Genomic DNA, 23,182 nt, shown 5'->3' on the forward strand with positions numbered 1-23,182 from the left:
GGGTACAACCTATAATTATGTCACGTGCTCTAGCACGTTACATGCACATCAATCTATCTAATATGTAGTAATAGATATATGTTGCATGTTATCACAAAAGACTTTGTAGATTTGTGCCACCAACAAATCACGATTGATATAGCTTGAACAGAAAATATCCTCCAAAAATAGTAAGATGTCAACATCTGAGTCACGTGTAGAGCAGCAAACCAAGCATTCACCTACTAGTTTCCGTGAGCATATTTATCACGTATGCAAGTAGCTTACGTGTTGTCTTTAAAATCACAATATGACTAAATTATCTCAAGGTGATTTATCATAAATTTCGATTTTGATAAAGTATCAGACATCACGTTGTTGCAACAATATTTATATCATTTTTTTCAAAGTGAAAGTTCTCTTACGTTACGTCACAAGATACGACAAATGCTTTGTAGTCTATAGCATGTTAAGATATAATGTCCATTTCATTCTTGTATTTTTTTTTTTTTTTTTTTGTGGGATGGTGGCTCATTCATCATTTATAAATTATCCGCTATCTACCATCATTCATCAGTTATATTTTACTACTTTTTCTTACGTTTGATATAGGGTTGAGTTTAAAATGTATGGCCAAGTGATGCTTGACTTGAGAATAATAGACTACACAGTCTACACTATGAAATTTTCCGTACAATCCTTCTCAACGCGGCATTTATTTCACATACCACAATTGTTTGCGAAAATATTTCCACATATTAGGCCAGATCTCTCTCTCTCTCTCTCTCTCTCTCTCTCTCTCTCTCTCTCTATATATATATATATATATATATATATATATAATTTATCTACTCTACTTAAAGGATTGAGATTCCAATTCTACCAATTCAACATCAATATTGGACATTTTAAATTAAAATTCTACATCATTTGATATAATCTATATCAACAAAACTATCAAGAAATCAAAAATCAAGTATTTTAGAAACCTTCTATCTATATATTGATAGGTACAAATGTCGACGAATGTGATAGTGTTAATGTGCCAAACTATGTCGGCAAGCACATAAATTAGAAATTTACATCGTTGATCATATACTTTAAAATATGTAGATATGAAAATTCAGTAGATTTTGATGTATAGACAACAGACCTCGAAAAGATATATTTTTGTTTCAAAGTTTCTTTTGATATCAACGGGATGGGTTCTCTATATGAGGCTTGGTGTATGAAGTACATGCAATCTCGAGGAAGAAGAATGGTATTCGTCTTGTTGAACTAGTTATTTTCTACATAGATTATATTAACATATAGATATAATTTTATTATTTTTTGGTGCATTTTTTTTCTTTTGGTATATCTGGATACTTGTATCAAGCGAATGTAGGTGCATCCCTGGCTCGACAGCGTGGACGGGACAAAGTAAAATTTGCTCCACGGCCTGGCTACCGTGCATCCAATATCTGAAAGCGAACTCCGCAGAGTCCAGGAGGGACCAGATGAGGGTCATCTCGATAAATCAAACATTTATCAACTTGTACCGATTTATTTAGTAGACGGTATAAAAATTCAGATCTAAAATTGTTCATTTTAATAAACAGATAATCTAACCGAATTTGAGACAATCTAAACGGGTTAGTGCTTTACCCGGGCTGCAGACGGGCCCCGGCTCATTGGGTCATCAGTCACCGCCACACGTTTGAGGGAGATGGGCGAGGTGCCTCGGGGTTTAAGAGCCGCGGACCGTGTCAGCGAACGGAAACCAATTTTTGACCGCACATATGGCTCCTTGCTCCTCCTCCTTTCTCCTGTCCTCAGCCTCAGGCTCGGCGTTCCTTCTCTACCCTTCCTGGACCCGTGATGGCTTCCCTCCTCCTCCTTTTCCTTCGTCTCTCCCCTCCCCCTGGGGTTCCGGGGGTTACCCTACTGCGCTCTCCCCTTTCCTTCGTCTCCGCGGTCGCTCGCCCCTATGTAGACCAGCAGACCGGCTATCCCATCACCGTCTGTGCCACGGCGCCACCGGTTCGGGTTCCGGCCCTGGAGAGCCTCCTTTTGGAGAGGATCCAAGCTCCTTCGCCGGTTCGTATCTCTACCCTCCCCCTCACCCCTACCCTTTGGATGGGAATGCCCCATGGCTGCATGAATTTGCCTTCTCTTTTCCTTCCTTCATATTCTCTTTATTAGAGAGATGATGCTTTCCCTAAGAATTCCTAACTGCGCGGTTTATTAGGGGGATGGTGATTTCCTGTTCAATCACGAGAAAGAAGCTCTGCGTGTCATCGTCAAGAGTTCTACTTCTTTCTCTCGGTTCCTCCTCTGGGATTCGCCCCCCTCTTTTTTCTTTGTATTTTCCACGAATAATATATATATATATAAAAACTTGTTGAGCGTTTTATATGGCGAGCGCGATGCTTGCTGCGGCCAGAAGTTGCTCTAACCGTTTTATGATAAAATTCAACAAACACAAAAGGCTGTCATTTATATGCGTTGAAGTCCATTCACTTATAATCTGGGTTTGACAGGAGTCCTATTTTTCGGTTTGGAAAGCGTATTAGGAGTGCACTTAGGTTCTAATTTGAGTTATTGTGGTAGGGGTCAAGTTTGGGTCGGGGTATCTTAAGATTTACAATTCTTGTTCTTTTAGTGGTTATGCTTATAATTTCTAAAAGCCTTGTGACACACTCTGAATTGATGAAATCTGCTTGGTTTTTCTTAAAAGACCCGATAATGGAATTTGTTTCAAAAGTTTTCGTTTCTTTAAGCCCTATCTCTGGAAGCGATCGGTTTATTTGTTGATAGGACAGTATCGTATCGCTGATTTAGTATGTGCTTCCTTAGAAACATCTTTCGTAGCGTCTGGACTCTGGATCCGCTTAGTGGTTGATTAAGCACCCGGAAGCTCTTTCTGTTATTTTCTAAACAGCGGAAATGATGGAACAACCTTCGTCCTCAGCCAAAACTTATATTTGGGTGAACCAGCGAAGACACTATTTCCTTGATTTTTTAATGATAAACTTAGGGCCTCACTGGACCTTGCTTCCCGGTCAGGAATTTGATCGCCCTTGTCTTGCTACCTCTTCATAAGTTGCTAAAATCAGGATGGAAGAAGAAACTCATTGTAATGCCTAGGTCGAACAGAAATTCTTATCTTGGAACCTCTACAGTGGCATTTGACTCTTTTCCTCTTTTACCTGATAAAAACAGGACAGTCCAGTGCATGAGGCTCCCATCATTGTGGGGCTTGAGAAGAGCCATCTATATGTGCAGTTAGACTGTTTTCATGTTTCAGACCTGTCACATCTAGCGCAACCTTACCATTGCATCAAGGTCCATCCTCACCTCTTTCACTTGATATGTTTGCAAAACAAAGGCATTCCTAAAATCTTACCTTCAATACTTCTACTCATCCGTTCAGTTCAAAGATTTAGGGAAAGTTGCCCATTCAATTGAAAAACTCAGAAGGGTTCTCCGGTATACTCATAAGTTGGCCAACCAACAAAATTGTCAACTTAGTGAGATTTGTTCTCGGCCATCTGTGCCCATTTGGCTGAAGCAGTTCACGGGATTCATATTCTACGCAAAAGCTGAAACAGTCTTATGGTTTAGATATATCAAATTGACTCAATTTATTGAATGGTTATGCATCCTGTACTTGCTCGGCTAGAAAAAATAATCTATCACAAAAAAATGTCTGGCTAGATCAGGGAATATCGAACCATATTGGTCAAGGGGGTGAGAAGGGAAATTTTTTTTCTCAAGTTAAGTGGGACGGTTTTTTTATAACACCTATAGATGGCTGAAGAACCCTACCAAGGGCCGATTTTTAGGTTCCGGAGGTGTCTTGCTGATTTAGTTGGTGGTAAATGTGAAAGATTCCCCACAAAGAATAAAGGCATTTAGCTAAATGCCGATCCCCAAAGAAAGGCATTTGAACTCACTAAGTAAATGAGAGATGTTGATAATAGAATTTTTTTTCATTATCATTGAAGGAGTGCATTTCTAGGTATTTTGATGTAAGTTACTACCTTGAACTCTCTAAGTAAATGAGGGATGGTATAGTAGAATTTGGCGTGGCTTATCCCTTAGGGGGTACATTTCTAGGTGTTGTGATGGAAGTTATGTAAGTAAATTAAGCTAGGTGCCAGTCTAGGGAAGATGAAATTATCAATATTTAAATTTTTGTTTCATGCATTGTTTTAAGTATGGTATGGGAGGCATATCATATCAACCCAATAGGCTTAGTCCTCTGCCTGTCCCAACGGATGATAGGTATAGGTATGGAGGCGTACCATAGCATATTAGCAAGGTATTGGTATGGATTCAGGAGTGAGACTTAAAATATTGGTTTTGCATTTGGTCTTAGTTGATTATAACTAATGATTGACTGTATATGACTGTCATTGACTATGATCATATTCTTGTAAAAGGTTTCAGTGTTATCATTTCAAATATCAGGTACTAGATTTCACATTCAAGAAATTAATGCATATCATTTTTTGCATATTTATGCAACCAGATGGACCTGGACCAACCCTAATGGCTCAGACAGAATGTTATGTAATGGATATTAAACTCAACTAGATCCATGCCCAAAATGGATCACAAATTGTCATGGATTGTAATCAAAGACTCAATATGGATTAAAAAAGCTTAACTTTTGAAAATAGTTCACTCTAGGCATTTTTGAGAAAGCATGGCTCTGAAAGACTAAGATTGGGGTCGTTGACTTTGATAATTACTATAGAGGAAGATTCAACAACTCTCTCAAATCCATAATAAAGCGGAGGTTTGAAACTTGAACTCTTATTGGAGTAGTGCCATAATATGTTTAGTAACTATCAACTATTAGAAAAGATCTAGGCAGAAACTTTAGGTAGGAGCCTCCTTACTGATATTTGTCATTAATTCAAGGTCTTTGGGGGATTTTGAACCAAATCTCAATTTGGAACAGAATAACTATTCAGTGTTATTGACACTTGTATGGCTGGATCTTTGCTATGATCGAGCAAAACTTGTTGATTAGTGTACAAATATGAAGTTATTTAAGGATTCAATCCAGCAATGATGTACAATAGATTGACCCAATAGTCTCCAAAATATTTTCCTAAATATGTCTGGACAATTGATTACTGGAGATTGTTTTATAAGTAAGATATCCTTTCTGTACTTAATCTGGGGCCCTGCTATTATTCATGTAGGATTAAACTGTTCCTTGCACTCTTTTCATGCAACTATCCTATAGCAATTTTTAACTATTAAAAAACTCTATTACTGATTAAAATTTTTTATGTTCTTTCATTGATTTCTTGTCTTTTGATGTGCCTCTCTTCGTGTACTCTCTATCTTTTTCTCTCTTTCCCTCCAATTGCAAATCATGTCATGTTATCACGAGTATCATTTCTCATCTTTCCTGATCAATCATATTTTTTGGACGGTAAGTTCATGTCCATCTCTCAATTTTCTGCAATATTTTTCTAATCATTGTTCTTAAGATTCGGATCTAGTCGTAAATCATAGAAGAGGTTAGATTGAATCAGTTATATCTAGTTGATGTCTCCGCCTATTCAAGACATTAAAAGCTACCTATGAGTTGAATTATCTTTTCTGTTAGAATGTTTAGGAAAGCTCAAGGAAAAGATTTTAGCAGATGGTTGTAAGTATGAAAATTTGCTCTTATTGTTAACTCCATTAACTCGGATAACATGCTTGTTAGTTTGACAACTTCATAGTTATTATTTATAAATTATAAGTAATTTAGAAGCCATATAGTTAATTTATTATAGATAATGGACTTCCACGTGATTTGATATGCAAGTAGCATGATGATCCAAGGGACTACATAATCCGTGTCCTTATACATATCATAATCTTTTGTATTGAAACCTCTTTATATGCTTGTAATGTGCATCAATTTAATTTATTCCAGTCCTTTCCATTTTGCCTTGAAGATGGAAATGACTTGTGCCTGTGTCTTTCTTCTATCGGGCTGTTGGATTATTACTTTTTTGATTGTTATGATCTGGTAGCTAATCTGCCCAAACCAATTTATTTCACAAGAAACCTTGTGGACAAAAGTTCTTTTTATGTTCTTTTATCGTCAAATGAATAATGAAGAATAACTCCATCACTGAGGCTTTCATGATTTCTGGTAATTGTATATGCATTCTTCAGCTATAGACTGTAATATTTAACCTGTTTTGTAACTAGAGCCTATGTCATTTGCATAGTCTGTAAATAATGCTGCTAAATTATAAACTTTATGATTGAAGTCCCTTCTCTTTGTAGTTTGCTGTGCTTCCCAGTGAACTTGTGAGAGAGGCTTTTTTCTCAGTATTGCAACATGATACCAGGATGCCTATTTTAGTTATTCATCGCTTTTGACTTTTTGAGTAACTGAAGGACATTGTTCAAATTTGGGGTTGTCATTGTGCATAAAAGGTGATCAAACAATTTAACTTAATCCATTTTTTTCTGCAGCCCTTCCAGCAACTGTGAGTAAAGCATCACAACATCACTGCCGTTAACACTTTCTGTGTTGATCACTTCGATCTCCATAGTTATGTCTTTGTTGCAATTCAAATCTTCAAAACACACAGACACAAAAAAAATTGGGGTTCCACCCCACCGCCTGCCCCCCACCCCCCCACCCCCCACAGACATACACCCACCCCCTGCGCACACACGTACACGCATAAAAAAAAGGGGAGCAACATAACAAGCTTTATAATATAGTTGCCCGAACTTCCTTAATGTTCTAGATTAGCACACGATTGCTTCACGGGCATGCTGGAATACTATGGCAGGTAAAGGGCAAATTTAGTGCTAAAATTGAAGGCATGGTTGGATTTTATTAAATAATGAAGGACCCAAAGCTTGAGCCAGCATGGAGTTTCGGTGTTTCATCCGTTGCAGGAACTCACATGTCAAAGACAACTATAATTTATATTGCTAGGGAGAATTTCTAGTCAACACATGTGACACCATAGGTAGCTCTGGCTTTTGAGTTGTTACATCTACATGAAGAAACGAAGGGCATGTAGTGTTTTAATGTCCCTTGGTGATATATGTAGATGATCTGATTGATTTATCTGATAAGAAGGCGCCAATTACATCAAGATTGCAAGGCACACACTATTTCCAATTACTTTGAAGGGAACTGCGATGATCAGAATAGAAAGCTGAAGCTTTTAAAATATAGTTGAGGAGACTTAGAGGATTTTAGGAACTTAAATGCATGTGTAGTTAATATATTTCAGTTGACATTGCGCTAATGATCTTTCCTTTCATCTTCTATTACGATGCATGATAATTGATGATTCTTTGATACAAGTTATAGCCATCTTGGACAGGTCTGCAAGCAACGCTCTCAAGGATCCAGGATAAGTTACGGATTTTCTTAGCTGTTCTTTTCTGGATGTCTTTGTTTTTCTGGGGCAGTGCATGGGATGGGAGAGATAATGGTAGAAAGAACAAGGGACCCCGGTTTAGAAAGTGACTCAAGTTTTTGAACTATGAATGTATTGGTCTGCGGGTTCTAGCAGAATCTATGGAGATGTAGCATTTATTCTTTCATATAGCACCAGTAAGTGTATGTCTTTCTTGAAGGTTCCAGATGGGGCTTGATTTTGAATCAGATGTTATTCTCCCATGCACATTTATTAGATGTGGTGATTTTGATCTCTTCTTTTATACATGCTTTTGATCTCCCACACGCGTGCATGCGCATACACATCTCTCTCTCTCTCTCGCTCTCTCATGATACCATGTGGTGGGCAACTGCTGAAGGTGGTTGAGAATGATGGTAGGGAGCTGGGATATATGAACATTCTGAGGGTCAACATACATTGATTTCATTTGCTTCTACATTTTCTTGTTCGTCCTCCTTGTCATCCTCAATGAATGACAAGATTGCTTATTTCATAATGTAACCAAGGGCTCGTGGGCCGAATCTGCTTTTACAGGCCTGTTGTTTGGTGTTGTTTTCCTGCTGGCATTTGGATGCTTGCAAGTTGAAATCTGTACTGTCTGCTTATGTACTGAGGTAAATTCTAGTCGTAGACTACTACTAATGTAGTCAGTTAAAGAGTTTGGAGGTATTGAATATTCTGTATCCGATCGCGTTTTAGCATAGAGGGCTCGTTTGGTTTGCGGGAAGCATTTTCTCTCCTAGGAATATGATTCCTGAGAAATAAATTTCTAGGAAGAGGATGCATAGGAAAGTACTTTTGGCATGTTTGGTTGATCATCCACTTTTCTGGGAAAGTTATATATAATTTCTATTATGCCCTTAATAAAAATTAGGTCTTTAATGCTTCTTTAATGCTAAAGGGCCTTTTTGGAAAAAAATAAAAATAAAGTGATTTTTCTATGTTTCTCATGGGAAAGACTTTTCAATGAAATGTGGGAATCATATTTCCATGGAAATACAACTTTTCCATTTCTCTCCTTTGAAAGCTCCAACCAAACAAGAGGCATCTCATTATTTTTCCGTTGATCACACTTTTTCCTTTCTTTTTCTGCGAACCAAACGAGCACGAGCCCAGAGTAAGAATAGAATCCAAGGAGTTTGTCTAAAGTTTTGCTTGTCAGGTCAGGCAGGCTGGTGAATCAAAATGGCGGCATCTTGCATTTCTATGATTATGATCGTGGCCGGCAACGGCAAAGGTTGTCCTTAACAAAAATTATTGGTGGATAAGGGGTCATAAAATGGATGCGGGATGAGAATTAATGGTTATGGTCATTGACCCAGCTGTTATGGATGCGGAATAATAATTGATGATTATTGTCCGTTGTCAGCGTCTTTTGTGGTGGAATGTGAGTCCGGTTTTTCTGTTATTTATTTTCTCGGTTAACCTTGCATTTATAGGCTATTAATGGAGAAATTATGTCCCACATCCGGTCCTATCAGCTCAGCTGCAGTCCGGATCAACTTCGCTATGCTACACCAAAGGGAGTTGTAAGATATTGCATGGAACACTAACTATGACATGGAACAGCTGCAGTCTGATTGCGCAAGATGCCTTGATGATGCGAAGAGTACATCGATCAGGTTATGCCTTTCTCTCGTAGATCAGGCACATGCATGATTGTGGGGTTGGCTTCAGAGAAACGAAAGGTCGTGGAACTCTTCTTACTAGAGTCAAGGACGTCGTGATGGTCCACACAGCAATGCAAGCAACATAGCTACAAACAAAGCATACGGAGGATGCTACGAAAGCAAGGAAGAACAACACTGTACCGTAATAACAAGTCAGCTATAGCTGTAGACAAGAACCCAGTGAGCAACTATCGTATGAACCGTAAAGTTGTATAAGTATTGGTGCAGGAGAGAACCAAGATATAAATCACTATACGACCCGTGAACAGCTTGCATACATTTTTTTAAGAATTTGTTTGATCCGTGAAGGCTTTTTTTATATATTGAGTATTGGTACACCATCTGTACTATATATCAGTATCGAATCAGTACAGTATAGTATGTCCTGTACTGCTCGGTTCAGGTTGGTACAACATTTTATGATTCATAGGGAGAAAAAGAGGAAAAGTGTGGTCAATGAAGAAATGTTTTATGTTTGGTTAGAATTTTCAAAGGAAAGAGATATAAAATAGTTTTTTTTATGGAAATTAGATTTTTATATTTTATAGAAAAAAAAAATTCATGTGAAAAATAGAAAAGTCTAATTTCTATAGTGCTGAAAATTGGATATTTTTTTTTTCCAAAGTACTCTTAAGCTTTTAAATAAAATAGAGTAATTTTTTTTTCTTTATTAAAGAGATAGCAGATATTTTATATATTTTTTTCAAGAACGTAGATGTTTAACTAAATATAAGCTATTCTGAAATATATCATTTTTTATGGTTAAACAAATATGCAAAAATTATTTTTTCAGGCATCAATTTTTCAAAAAAAAAAAAGCAGACAAGTCCCAAGATGTTCACTGAAAATAAATTATGATATCTTAAAATTAATGGGAGTTGTAAAAAGGCGCTTTAAGAGTAAGTGATTGAAATCTAGATGCAATAAGAGCTTTGCTCAAACAAGTCTAAGCGTCAGCACCGTAAAGCAAAGCATGAATAAATATGGGGATAAAGGACACCCTTACCACCACCCCATTGTAGAAGTAAATTGAGCCGCGGGGGATCTATTCGTTAAGAAGGAGAAGGCTGGATAATGAATCTTTTAATCCATTTAATCCTCGTCACAAAATTCAAACTACTGAAGGACAACTTCTAAGGAGCCCCAACAGTGCCATGAGCCCTTTCCCTGTCTAGTTTAATTGCCATTAGAGAACTCCATGCATGATAGATTGCGGATTACAAATATTTCCTTTAGAGTTGCAGAAATTAAAAATACGATAATCAGCATTAACGAGAAGAAGAAGTAGAAGAAGAATAGGCAAGAGCGATTTGTACGAAGAAAGCACAACAGTCAATAGTAACCATGCTACTTTTAAATATTCTGAGTTAGCTTTAAGGCTTGTTCATTACGATTATTACAAATATCACAATTCACCAAGAGCATTTATCATACAAAGCAGTCCCATCTAAACAACGAAAAAGGTATCATACAGAGGATTTAACTATTTAAGTTACCCAGACACTGTAAATATGATAGATATATGTGTCCCTAATGCAAATTCTATCATTTGCTTTTGTCCTAAGACAGTTTGTACTAACAAAAACATGGGCTGCAATCAAGCAAATGGAAACGGGTGCAAGATTAGGATCGCAAGAAACCCTTCTTAAATTAGCCAATGATCCCGTGTATTAACAGTAGACTTCCGCCGCCAAGCTGTGGCGAGAAAGGAAAAAGGAAGAAAATTATGGACCATTTGGTTGCCTGTGAAGTTTCTTAAAATAAATAATCTTAAAATCTGATTTGTTTTTCTTATAGAGCATAGGTTTTATGGAAAACATAAAACTCAATTTTCAGGTTTTGTTACCCGTCAACTTTTGCAAAGTCAGTTTTATAAGACTTAACCAACCACGCATTTTCATCAAAGTTGTTACCTTCGGGTTTTGCACAGACCCATTTTAGTAAAATCCAACAACCAAACTATGACTTCCAAACACACGCACACATCAATTATTTTACAACAAATCAAAGAAGCTTGAATGTAGTTTAATTGTCCAATCTTCTCCATCTCTAAGGCTAAAGACAGAAGCCCACTTCCCCAAAACCTGAAGGGATTTCTTTTTTTTCTTTGCGCTAAGCCGGGTAATTCATACAACACGTATATGGAAACATTCGGTGAAGTCAGAACATCATAGAGCTCGTGAGGCAGCTCTCCATCTTCTGCCCATACGATGCTGCCCGCGTGGTTGGCCACTATGCCCACTTCTACTTGGTTGTGAGCATTGTCATCGTGCTTGGATGCGTTTTCTGCTACAACATTTTAGGCAAACTGCCCACCATGAAATGCTATTAGCACAGAAGACTTCCACCTTCAGATCATCGAAGCTTCATGTCTCTGAAAAGGCCACGAGTCAGCGGATCCTCGAAGCTTGCACTGTAGCACAGCTGATGTTTGGAAAGAATTCATTGTCGGTGATCTACATTGTCGCGCTCTCTATATTCCCCGGGATTCATAACTGAAAACGTGCATTCGGAGCTTCTCAAGGATTGATATGTTATTCTGCTGGTGGCGGCATACAATGTGTCTGATTCGGTTGGGAAGTCTTTGACGACGGCATATGCTCCAAAAGGTACACAAAGGGCTATATGGCATTGCTTTGCTTCGTATTCTATCCACTCTCTGCCGCCTGCCTCCATGGGCTCAAGTTCTTCCAAACAGAAGTCCCTGTGATATTTCTGACTTGACTCTTGGTCTGAACAATGGCTACCTCACAGGCGTGCTCACGATTCTTGCTCCCTTATCAGCGTCCTCCATGGAATCAGAAACTGCAGGGACCGTGAAGATGATGTTCTTGGGAATTGGGCTTGCAGGAAGTTCTGTTATTGGTTGGTTTCGGGCCATTTAATGCTCATGACTACCTGCGGATATCTTTTGTATGGACCAAATGTGTAATTCCTATGCTTAGTAGTCCCACTAACATCGACTAGATGACAGGAGGGAAAAATCCAAAAACCTCACCCACCTTGTGAAATAGATTTCATGTCTTCATCAATATTTCCAATGTAATTCTGCAAAAAGTATTCCTGTGAACCACCAGTGAGTGCTTGTGCCTATTGACATGAATCAGAATGTGAAATAACGGGACAGACATAATGGAATCCCAATCACCGATGACAAACAAGAAAACTTCAGAATTATGTGCTTTGCAGCCAACTACACTTTCTGCATAGAGAGTAAAGAGCTCCTCTGAATGATTGGTGTTCACTGTTTGTGTCCACAGTCTGATAGGCAGAACTTGTACAATAAGAACCGATGCCTCCACCAAAATAATTCCAAGATCAAAGATCATTCATTACACATGACAACATAATATTCTTGTAATTATGAAAGGAGAGAATCCAAAATAACATACTGCAAAGCCAAGGGGATGATGATTACAATTAGTTTCTTCTTGCTCCACGAGATGCATGAGATGTTGCTTAATAGACTATTCCTAAGCCCCCTGATAGCACTGAAGTATATTCCAAATATTTTACATCATTGGTTAAACAATTTGCAGTACCAAAAGTAGCAATAAAACAAATTCATACGCTACTAGTAGAAAACTCAGTATCGATAACATAAAAACAGACTAGAAAATTTGGAGTAAACAACCAAACTAAGGCAACAACAATTCAGGGATCAAGACATCATGTTCGTTTTGCCCCTTCGCTAACTCTCTCCTTAAATTTATCAGAAAGCACCCCGAAGAGCATCCAAGACAACAATCAACATGACCTAAGCATCAGAATTCTTTTTTTTAAGAGAATGACCAGATATCAAAATTCAACATCATCTATAACCAGTAGAAATATCCTGATGTTAGAAATCTCGATAGACGACCTTAGTTAGGACACAGTTCTGAAGTATCTTGTTAGCTTGCATTTGTTGCCATATTATATCACAGTTATCCAGGCCCACATCGATACACATGACAAAAAGCAAGTCAGATTAAAAAGAAAAAAGCTAACAAACGACGCTTACTTTCAGATGAAACATTATAGGATAAAATGCCAGCTGAAACATTTTGAGAAAAAGAACCCAGAAAAGGACAGAATGTGACATATCAAAGATGAAAAAGAATCACCTCACCTCCTCTGGCTAGGACAGAGGTTGTGGATGAACTGGAGCATTAGTGCAACAGGGAAGAAGGCAAATCGATGTTGATTGAACCTAGAAACTTTTGCTAGCAAGAAAACGAAGGAATACGGTGCATCCGCCAGTCAAAGTCTGAGGAATAAGGTAGATTATGCCACGACGATTATTCAGCTAGGCAAGATTGATGAGGATCCATCAAACTCCTGTCAGATCAGCTGCATTCATGCATTTAAAAAAACAAAAAACCCCTTCATGGAGCACATCTTGCCAGCCAAACATCTTTGAGAAACTAAGATTTCTTGGCACTTGCTTAAATTCCAACACTTTAGGAAAGATTGCAAAATGGTCATTGAAGCTGTTGTGGACTAAGAATAATCGCGTTTCTCTCTAGAGGTATTGTCTGCTGTGGGGATCGGGGATCGTAGACCCTTATACGGAGCCACCCATCCACCCCTTACGGTTTTGCTCTTTAAAAAGCGCCTCTGAAGAGAAAGAGGGGAGCCCCCCCCCCCCCTTTAAGGCACAGCACTCTCCGTCACACAAGCGGTATGGGATTAAAGGAGTCCCCCCAGACCCTAACATAGCCCCCCCTGACGGAGAGTGCTGTGATTCCACACTTAAGTTTTACAGGTATAGGGTGGGCCCTCCTTCTAGCGCCAACTGTTGTGGACTAAGAGTAACCGCGTTTCTCTCCAGAGGTATTGTCCGCTTTGGGGATTGGGGATCGTAGACCCTTATAGGGAGCCACCCATCCACCCCTCACGGTTTTGCCCTTTAAAAGGCGCCTCTGAAGAGAAAGAGGGGAGCCTCCCCCCCATTTAAGGCACAGCACTTTTCGTCACACAAGCGGTATGGGATTAAAGGGGTCCCCCCAGACCCCAACAGAAGCTTTGGAGATCTTGCTTCATTAAAGGTTACAAATTGAAATAACTTCGTGAAAACTTCCCAAAACAACAGTAAACTGTCTAGAAACACCCTTATTTTTCCCAAACCTAAAGTTTGACAAAATTTGTTTGTAACCAACCACAGACTACTTTTTTCAAAATAAGTCCTCCCATAGTACGAGGTGAGTCAAAGAAAAAGGAGCTACTCACCAGTCAGTTTGAGAGATTGTGCCATAATTTGTATTTGTAAAATAGCTGGATGGAAAATTGGCAGGCTGGTGTGAGTATCTATGTGTTATGCACTCTTTTAATAGGAAACGTCCATTTCTCAAGATGCTGTTTCTTGCAACCTTGTTACGGGGGCCTCATCTTGGTCAATATCCATGACTAAAATTTGTTCTTTTCCTTGTTTCAGTCTGTTTTGTTATTTTTTAATTGTTTATTTATTCCTTTTTCCCTGCTGGGGGGATTGAGGAATGGACAGGAGGGGATCGATGGTAAGAAAGACACCAGCAAGAAACTTCAGATATGAACCTGTTATTTCCAATAAGTATGGATGAATGACAAGCTAGCTTTCTTAGTTTTCATAAGGAGTTCCAATAAGACCAACCGGATCCAACTACCTTAGTCGTTTTACAGATCATCATCGATAACTTCTCCATGACACAGTCCAACTACCATTAAAGACCACTAGAAAGCTTGCTTACTTCCCAAGCTATGATTGTAATGAATTTCTAGAAATAAAATACTAGAAATACCTCCAATCAGATTTGATGCTGACAACTCCTAATTTAACTTCATAACTAGCAATTTGCTAAAATGAGGACAATGGACATCCTAGAAGCCTCTAATTGCTTCTATCTGGACTTTGAGCAAGACTCCAAACTGACATTTATAAAAATCTTGATGCATGTTAATATGGAAATTTCAGAGCCTGCTTATCTCATGATACTGTCTCCATGCTGATGGATTATTATAATCCATCTCTTCAAAATCACTTCATAGTTAAATCTTATATGTTTAAATTTGCATGGCCCAATTCATTCCTAATGATTTGACTTGTGTGATTTCTCATAGATAATTTAAAATTACTAATGCTTGTATCTACTCTTAAGCAAGGTTCACAATCCCAGTATCAGATACCATATAAATGAGTTACCAGTTTGGTATGATATGGTCGATACAATTGGTATAGTATGGTACGCAATCCGTATCGAGACAACTTCCAACCTCTCTTCTCACTTTTTATCATGGCATCGTCCGAAATTGGACAGTATAGATCTGCACAATATGATAAATACTTCAGTTTTTGGGCAACGCTGAGCAATATGATATAGTTCAGCTTGATTTGGGTCAGTATGGATCGGTTTGGGGTTTATACCGCCCTGAATGGTGTTTTTGTACTTGTTCCAACATGGTGCGGGTCGGTACACAAGCAATTTGGGATGGCATGATGAACATTGTTTTTAAGGATTGTAACTCCTTTTTTTCTTGCATGTGTGTACGAATTTAGGTGAGGTTTGGTTGGAGTATAAGATCTGAATAAGGCCTTATGCGGGCCAAATGCTATTTACATAATAGACTTGAATAGGCTATGCCCGGTAAAACCATTTTATGCCCTTTTTTGGGCATAGGCTATCCTTTGTCAATCTTGAAACAGGCTTATGCCCATCTCACTCTTTTAAATTGTACCTCTGAAATTAATTTATATTATCTATTAGACTAGATAAATAGAATAATATGATAACTAATATACTATATAGTGTATTACTAGCATGTTATTTATTGAATATTACTAGCATATGATATTATTATTTTCATTCTTCTCTAATAAAGTATTAATATTAAAATAATATTATGTCATATTTAATATGTGATATCTAAATATATCATAGTATGCTAATAATAATTATTAAGAATGTTAAAATAACATAAAATATTTCTATAATATCAGTATATCTGTTATTATAATTCTTTAATATTTATTACAATAATATAAAATTAATGCTATAATATTTTAATGTTATATAACATTGTTATAATATTATGTTGTACTATAAATTTTATAGATATAATAATATTAATATTAGAATAAATTGTTATATTTCTACGATTGCAGTATCATGTTAAATACTTTATATTAATTGCAATAGATTCTTAATATTTACATTATAGCACAATATTTTATAATATATTATGACATAATATATATTATTTTATAAAATATTATTCTAAAACAACATCATAATATTATTATTATTTATTAGTATTATAATACAAAATATATCTATATAATATATATAGTATAAAGTATGCCATAACATATCAAGGGTAGTTTAGTCATTTAAAAAATAAAAAAATATTTCAATTTTTAGCTCATTCCAAAAATTTTGACAACCAAACAGAACCTAGAATGCCACCTGGCATGGCTTTCCTTATTCCCATTTTCCTTGAGCTCCTACAGACACCACCTTAAGAATTAGGTGCAATCTTAGTACCATGGTTTTTTGAAGAAGGGAGAAAACCTTTAGTAGAAGTTTAGAAACACTAAATACTTTCAAAACTTAGGAATATCAAATCAATTTATATAGGAAAAATATAGTCTATAACAACCAAATTATAGAAACTATCATCCTGTTTCTATCATCAAATTGAACAAAATGCAGCATATCTTGCTTAAGAGCCTACCTTGAAAATACAAATAACTATGTATGAGTTTGCTGCATGGAGATGCCAGGCCAGAAGGGTAAATTTGAAGAGGTTATGAAGGAGAAGGATGAATAAAGTCATATTTCGTTGCTGAATGCAAGAAGTTATGAAAGTTGAAGAGGACAAATCCTCTAGGTCCCTCAACAAAATGACTTCTAGCAATTGATACATATGCGCACCGTAGTGAGAATTACATAATAAAAATTTATTTTCATTAAACGAGACCTCAAAATATCAAGCCTACAATTCACTATTCTTTTGACATCTATACATCATATGAACAAATGATTATATAAAGCAAAAAAAATCTAAAAAATGCTGGCACTTGTCCAGCAAACCTCAGCAAGGTATAAACTTTAGTTACCTCGGCCCAGAGAGGCGAACAGCTGAAAGGAATGCATCACTGTTGCAGTCTGATGGTCCTGAAGACGTGCCTTCTTCACTTGTCGACTTGAACACGTTAGCATAAAGCCGAAAGCCCATCTGGGAGGAAGTTGGAGGTTGAGGAACATCTAACAGGCCTTCGAGCATTTGAACAACTTTTGTCATCGATGGTCTCAAAGACAAGTCCTCTTGGATGCACCATAGAGCAACCTTAATTGCTGTCTCCACTCTCTCGTCCTCGTCATTAAATTTTAGCTTGGCATCGAAAACTTCCTTCAGCTTGCCCTCCTCCATTTTTTTGAAAGCATATGAAGGAAAATGAGCTTTCTCAGAACTCTCTGCTGGATCAAAATTCTTTCTCCCACCAATGATCTCAAGCAAGACCATCCCAAAGCTATAAACATCGCTTTTTTCTGATATCGCATAGTTTGTGATCCATTCTGGTGCAAGGTACCCCCTAGTGCCTCTAAGCGTTGTGAAAACATGGCTCTGTTCTCTGGTCATAAGTTTTGCAAGCCCAAAATCTGATACCTTGGCAATGTAATTCTCATCGAGAAGCACATTTTCGGGCTTAATGTCACAATGAATTATCTTTGAATCACAATCCTCATGGAGGTAGGCCAACCCCTTGGCCGTTCCCAAAGCAATATTGTACCTCTTATCCCAGTCCAGTTGAAATCCTTCATCATTATTCTGGAAGATCCATCTATCCAGCGACCCTTTCGCCAGGTACTCATATGCAAGAAGCCGGTGCATACCCTCTGCACAGAAACCTCGGAGCCTGACCAGATGGAAATGGTGGATACTGCCTATTATGGCCACTTCAGAGCGGAACTCTTTCCTTCCCTGACCTATGCCCTCCAATTTCTTCACCGCGACTTGAGTACCATCAGGAAGCTTTCCCAGATAGACAGAGCCAAAGCCCCCTTGCCCGAGCTTAATGGAGAAATTATCTGTAGCTTCCTGAAGCTCTCTGTAACCTAAACGGACTGGCATTCCAGTTATACCCTCCAAGAAATTATCTTCCTCTGAGGAACCTTGTGATGGTTCAGGTAATCTCTTTCTCTGACGAATTCTGATTGCAAAATATATGAGAACTGCTATGACAGCCGCCGTCGCAAGAGAGATAATTACGACAATTGTGGAATGCTTCCCGCCGCTGCTCCCACCACCCTCCTGCCGTGGACTTTGATTGCCACCTCCATCACTTGCGATCTTGATGAAAGATACAACACCGGTCACGTTGGGGGCTGACTGCTGCAGGCTGCCTATCTGATTAAACAGAAAACAATCCCCCGATTTGGAATCATGGAACAACGCAACGCACGAGCAGTTATGCGTGCATGCATCTGTGCATCCTGTCAGATTTGACTTAGCACTAGGCGAGAGAAAACGAGTGGCAAAGTACCCGACCCCATCATCGAGCTTTGCTAGCATGAATGCAGTTTCTGAGCTACAAGGAGAGGTGATGTCGGGATTGCAGTTGGAGTCCCGGTTAAGGATGGAAGGGCACTGGCACCGGGTGCCACTCTCACAAATATAATACGGACCGCAAGGTTCGGGTGTATCACACGAACCTTGGGGTATCTTTGTTGATGAAGGAGCCCCTGATCCTCCGTTATCAAGGCTGTAGAATGAAATGAACCCGTCGACACCCAGCACAGCAGCCCATGCGCCGTTGGCATCGACGCTGCCCGAAGCAATGACGAACTGCCACAGCAGAGACCGCTTTTGATCGTAGAAATTCCACGAATTCGAAACGAGGGTTGCGGAATGCATGCCACCGCCTATCTTGTTAATGACTTTCCTGCTATCCTGCTGCAACGACCAGTATGGCTGCGGTGGTCGAAAATCCGCATACAGGATCATGTCCCCCGAGTCAATACGGAGATGATAGCTCAGGTTGTTGCTGTTGGGCTTGCTCACCAGCGTCATCCCGTCGGCGAAGATCTGACCGGACAGGAGGGTGTCCGTCGGATGACCGAAGCTCTGCCACAGAGGCGGCGCGGAAATATTGCTGCCGAGCACCACCAGGTTCCCGGAATCCTGCAGCAGCATGGAGGTGGCTCCTTTGCCGGATGTGCTGGTGGACCAGATGGTGGTGCCGCCAGATTCCAGATACGCATTCCCATTCTTGTCGAAGACAAAGTTGTCGGAGGAGGTGACAGGCGAACCTCGATTGGCAGTCCACACGACGGTGGAGGTGCCCAGGTGGATCACCTGCAGAAGAAAGGACGTGGTGTCCTTGGAGCCATAAGTGGTGAAGCCGAATGCGAAAATGGAGCCGTTGGAGAACAGGAAGAGACCATCGTGGTCGATCCAATTCATCTCGGAGCCCTCAAATCCTGGCGCTATCTGACGATTCTGAGTGCTGCAGCTGCAAGGCTTCACAAGCAGGGCGATGGCCGACCAAATGACGATGACAATAGAACGGACGAGGACTGGTGGCAGCTGGATCTCCATGCTCATCCCCAGACCTATTGATTCGCGTGATAACGGTGGCAAACGGGCAGTCGCCGTCGCAAAGTAGAGAAGAGTAATTTCGCAGGCAGGCAAAGAACTCCTCCCCCTTGTGCGAAGATAAGCGAAGGGAACAATCCAGAGTAACCTGTCTGATGCGGGCGGACAAAGCCTACTCCCGGCCTCCCCCTCCTCCTCAAGCCGAGACAGGTGATCGCGCGCGACAGGACTGGAAGGGGTTTCTTCTTTCCAAATCAAGACCTTCTATGCTATTATATACATATTTCTATAATTCTTTTATGCATACTGACAGCAGGATGCGGCCGATGAAACCATTCATCCGATGGAACAGCTATCCCTACTCCTAACACAGGTTGTCGCGCTACAAGATGCTGCTGCTAGCAGGAATACATGGAGAAAAGGGGAAAAGAAAGAAAATGAGTAGCTGCGAATACAGGGAAGGGGGGGGGGGGCAAAAAAACGAAAAACAAAAACAAAAACAAAACAAAACGAAAGAGAAAAGACCGGCTCACCTCCGCCCTGGTCGATCTTCTTGGAGGGGCTTGAAGCATGGAGGGTCTTACACTCTCTCCATAGTTTCCTCCTCCCCCAACTCTCCAGTTTAGCGTATTCGGTGAAGCGAGTTATGGTATGGGCTCGAGAGAGAGAGGGAGAGAGGAAAAGAAAGCAGGAGGCTCTGGTGATGACTGAAGAGGCCGAATGGGGGGGGGGGGGGGGGGGGGGTGGGGGTGGAGGGCTCTGATTTCGTCTTCCGTGCGTCGTGCGGTGCGATTAATTAGCATGGACAATTGAGGGCGGGGAGGTTGGACTTTTGAGGAGAAGATGGGTGAATTGGATCGGCGGAAACGGGGGGCAGCGGCAGCTGGATCTGCGTGCATTAATTGCCGATCCTGATCCTGCCTCGCTGGCCTGAGTTGCGACCATCGTGAGGTGAGGCAGGAAGAGCATGCCGGGTCCCAGTCACATCCTTCTCGCGGATCACCATCGATGCACGGGTGCGCGCGATAGCGGAGCAGAGATCTGTCTTATTTGCATTGCCCCCTTGATATTCTTCCCCATAGATCTGTCCGTTGAAAAATATCCCAGTTTCTCTAATTAATTTTCTTTGATTGAGTAAATCTTTTTTACTAATTATATTGGAAGTTTTCTCTGTCTTCATGTTCTAAGGTCAAACCTATTTTGCTTTGATTTTGCACACTTGAAGACAAAGAACCTTAGAACCCCACTATTTATCCTCATGAAAATTTCTTTCTAATTTCTTGGATTGGTTCGCTACATTAGTACTGAAGAGTATACTTGAGTGATGCGATGAGGTAATTATAAGGAGATCAGGAAATGATCTCTCTACGTAAATTCCTGCTACCATTGGGACAGAAGAGTTTTCCCTTGGCAACAGCAAATTCTCTCAATCTCTTGGTTAACATGCATGATCTATTGTCACATCTAGACACAGTATGTCACCATGGCTCATGGTGCATTGGTGGTTTAGCCGCTGGTTTATTACGCTTGGGGCCTATTTGGAGAATTCGACAAAATTGGGCTGAATTTCATCCGGCCTGTTAACCTACTCAGTCCACTTTCTTCTGAAGACTTATTCTAGTTTTGGACTGAATTTTATCTATGGGCTTGTCAGACTGCACGATTAAAAAAAATAAAAAATCTAAAGAGTTTTTTTTTTCTCCCTCTCACAGGATTTGGGCTGCAGAATAATTGGGTTGATTTGAACCTTTCTTAAATAGATTGCATTATCCATGATTTTATGGAAAATCCAGTCCAATCATGCTGAATTTTCCACTGGGTCTCAAGAGGATAAAGAAAATGGACTTTGTTTTGTAAGGGTGGACCATATACATAAGGACAATGTTTTGCGAAGCTAAGAATCTCAAGAATACCGAGGTAGGGTAATCGTTGGAATATTGACAAAGGCGTGTGAACTTTTCTGATCTGCCAGCGGAGGGAGAGCTCACAAGTTTCATTTCCCTTTTGATCTCAGTTCTGGCTTAGCTCTCTAATTATATGTTGAGGATATGATCGATCATTAATGGCGGCTGCCACACTTTTTTTGAGCAGTTTATTGGGACTTTGAGCTTTGAAAGGGCCTATCACTCATCTTTCAAGGGACTCCAGATAGAGGTGCATCAAAGGCTGCCCCTATTGGACTTTCAATCTGCTGAAGCAAATGATAAAATTTCCAGCTGTATGGCAGGTTCTTCAACTGTTCATCCCCAATCCAGTGCAACAGCTCGCAAAATGTTAAGGCACCTTGAAAGAACTGTTCCTTTCCCAAAAGAAAAATCACTGCACTTAAAGCTGGATATAACAAGGATGAAGGTTCCTTCAATGTCTTCTACTCCTGTGGTGAATGGCCAGGATGACAGTTTCAATGCAAGTTCCTCTGATGATTAAAAACTGGTCATCTTATTCGGAAAGGATATTGGTGAACTACAGGAGCGGGCAGATGCCCAAAAGGTATCACTACTCACTTGAGTAAAGCTCCTGTTTGGAGGCACTTGTTTTTCTGTTCAAGTTGCATGAAAACATGGAGATGAGCGCATATGATGACAGTTTGTTTTTTCCTTTCATACTGTAGGTTTTGCCTGGACCATCTGTGAGCAAAAATCATGAGGACAAGTTGTTGTTGTGCCCTTCGCAGAGCAGTGAACAAGGCAACATTGCTGCTGGCTCTGAGGTATTTCCGATACCTAGGCTCGTGCCTTCATTCCTCTGGTTGCAAGCCAACCTTTTCCTCTCACTTTGCTGCCAACCCAACCAGTAAAAGTTCTGATAATGGCTTTAGCTTTAGATTCCTGTTTCTGTAGCTTCAAATGCCATTTCAGAACCACCACCAACACCTTCCATGACTTCATCTCAAGAAGTGAACAGAATGTCGAGCAACAGTGAAGGAAGCATTCCATCTTTTAGTTTTGGTTCATCTTCTGTTGACAGTGACCTTGTTTTCTCACTTGGTTCCATTGCCAGCTCCACCTAACTGACGCTGCAACCCCAAGGTTCAAGTTTGGGTCTGATGAGAACCGCAGTACTGGAAATATATATATATATATATATATATATATATATATATATATATATATATATATATATATATATATATATATATATATATATATATATATATATATATATATATTCTTCTGTCCCTTTTCAAGCTGGATTTGGCTTAATGTAAACTATCAATATTTATAAGAGTGATCCTTATTTTCTCCCCATTTTATCCTTTCCGCTTCCACTTCAAAGTCCCTGTCACTTATTCTCCTCCTCCTCTTTGGCTTCCCTAATAAGTTTGCTATTTTAGCATTCGCTATCTCATATTGTTGCTGGAAATTGGACCCGGGGGCTGCCGCGAAGCCAGGGGAGGAGGAGCTCCGCTGCCGGAAGGGCGGACGGCGGTGCGCCGGCCGGCTGCGTCCTCCTGTGGAGTGAGTGAGCGAAGAAGGGAGTGCGTCCTGTCCTGTCCTGTCCTGCAAAAAAGCCGGTGGCCGGGCTTTCCGGCGCCGGCCCTCCGATGCTTAA

General features: G+C 39.8%; 1 protein-coding gene and 1 pseudogene across 2 annotated transcripts; one reads left to right on the top strand and one right to left on the bottom strand.

Moving 5' to 3' along the window:
• Positions 1 to 11,172: 11,172 nt before the first annotated feature.
• Positions 11,173 to 11,984, top strand: LOC120111959 (annotated as a pseudogene).
• On the bottom strand, positions 11,352 to 20,353 carry LOC120111958 (G-type lectin S-receptor-like serine/threonine-protein kinase SD2-5). Of its 2 annotated transcripts, XM_039130528.1 has the most exons (3): positions 20,164 to 20,353; positions 17,151 to 20,025; positions 11,352 to 12,567 (listed from the first exon to the last, which is right to left on the bottom strand). In XM_039130528.1, exons 2-3 carry the CDS (start codon positions 19,637 to 19,639, stop codon positions 12,438 to 12,440), a joined length of 2,619 nt encoding a protein of 872 aa, XP_038986456.1. In that variant the 5' UTR covers positions 19,640 to 20,025; positions 20,164 to 20,353; the 3' UTR covers positions 11,352 to 12,437. The 2 variants fall into 2 exon arrangements, with proteins under 2 accessions (XP_038986456.1, XP_038986457.1); XM_039130529.1 differs by lacking the exon at positions 11,352 to 12,567 and having other exon boundaries at positions 16,855 to 20,025.
• Between the last annotated feature and the right edge of the window lie 2,829 nt (positions 20,354 to 23,182).

The sequence above is a fragment of the Phoenix dactylifera genome, chromosome 9, assembly GCF_009389715.1.
Source record: "Phoenix dactylifera cultivar Barhee BC4 chromosome 9, palm_55x_up_171113_PBpolish2nd_filt_p, whole genome shotgun sequence".
In the NCBI taxonomy this organism is placed as follows: domain Eukaryota; kingdom Viridiplantae; phylum Streptophyta; class Magnoliopsida; order Arecales; family Arecaceae; genus Phoenix; species Phoenix dactylifera.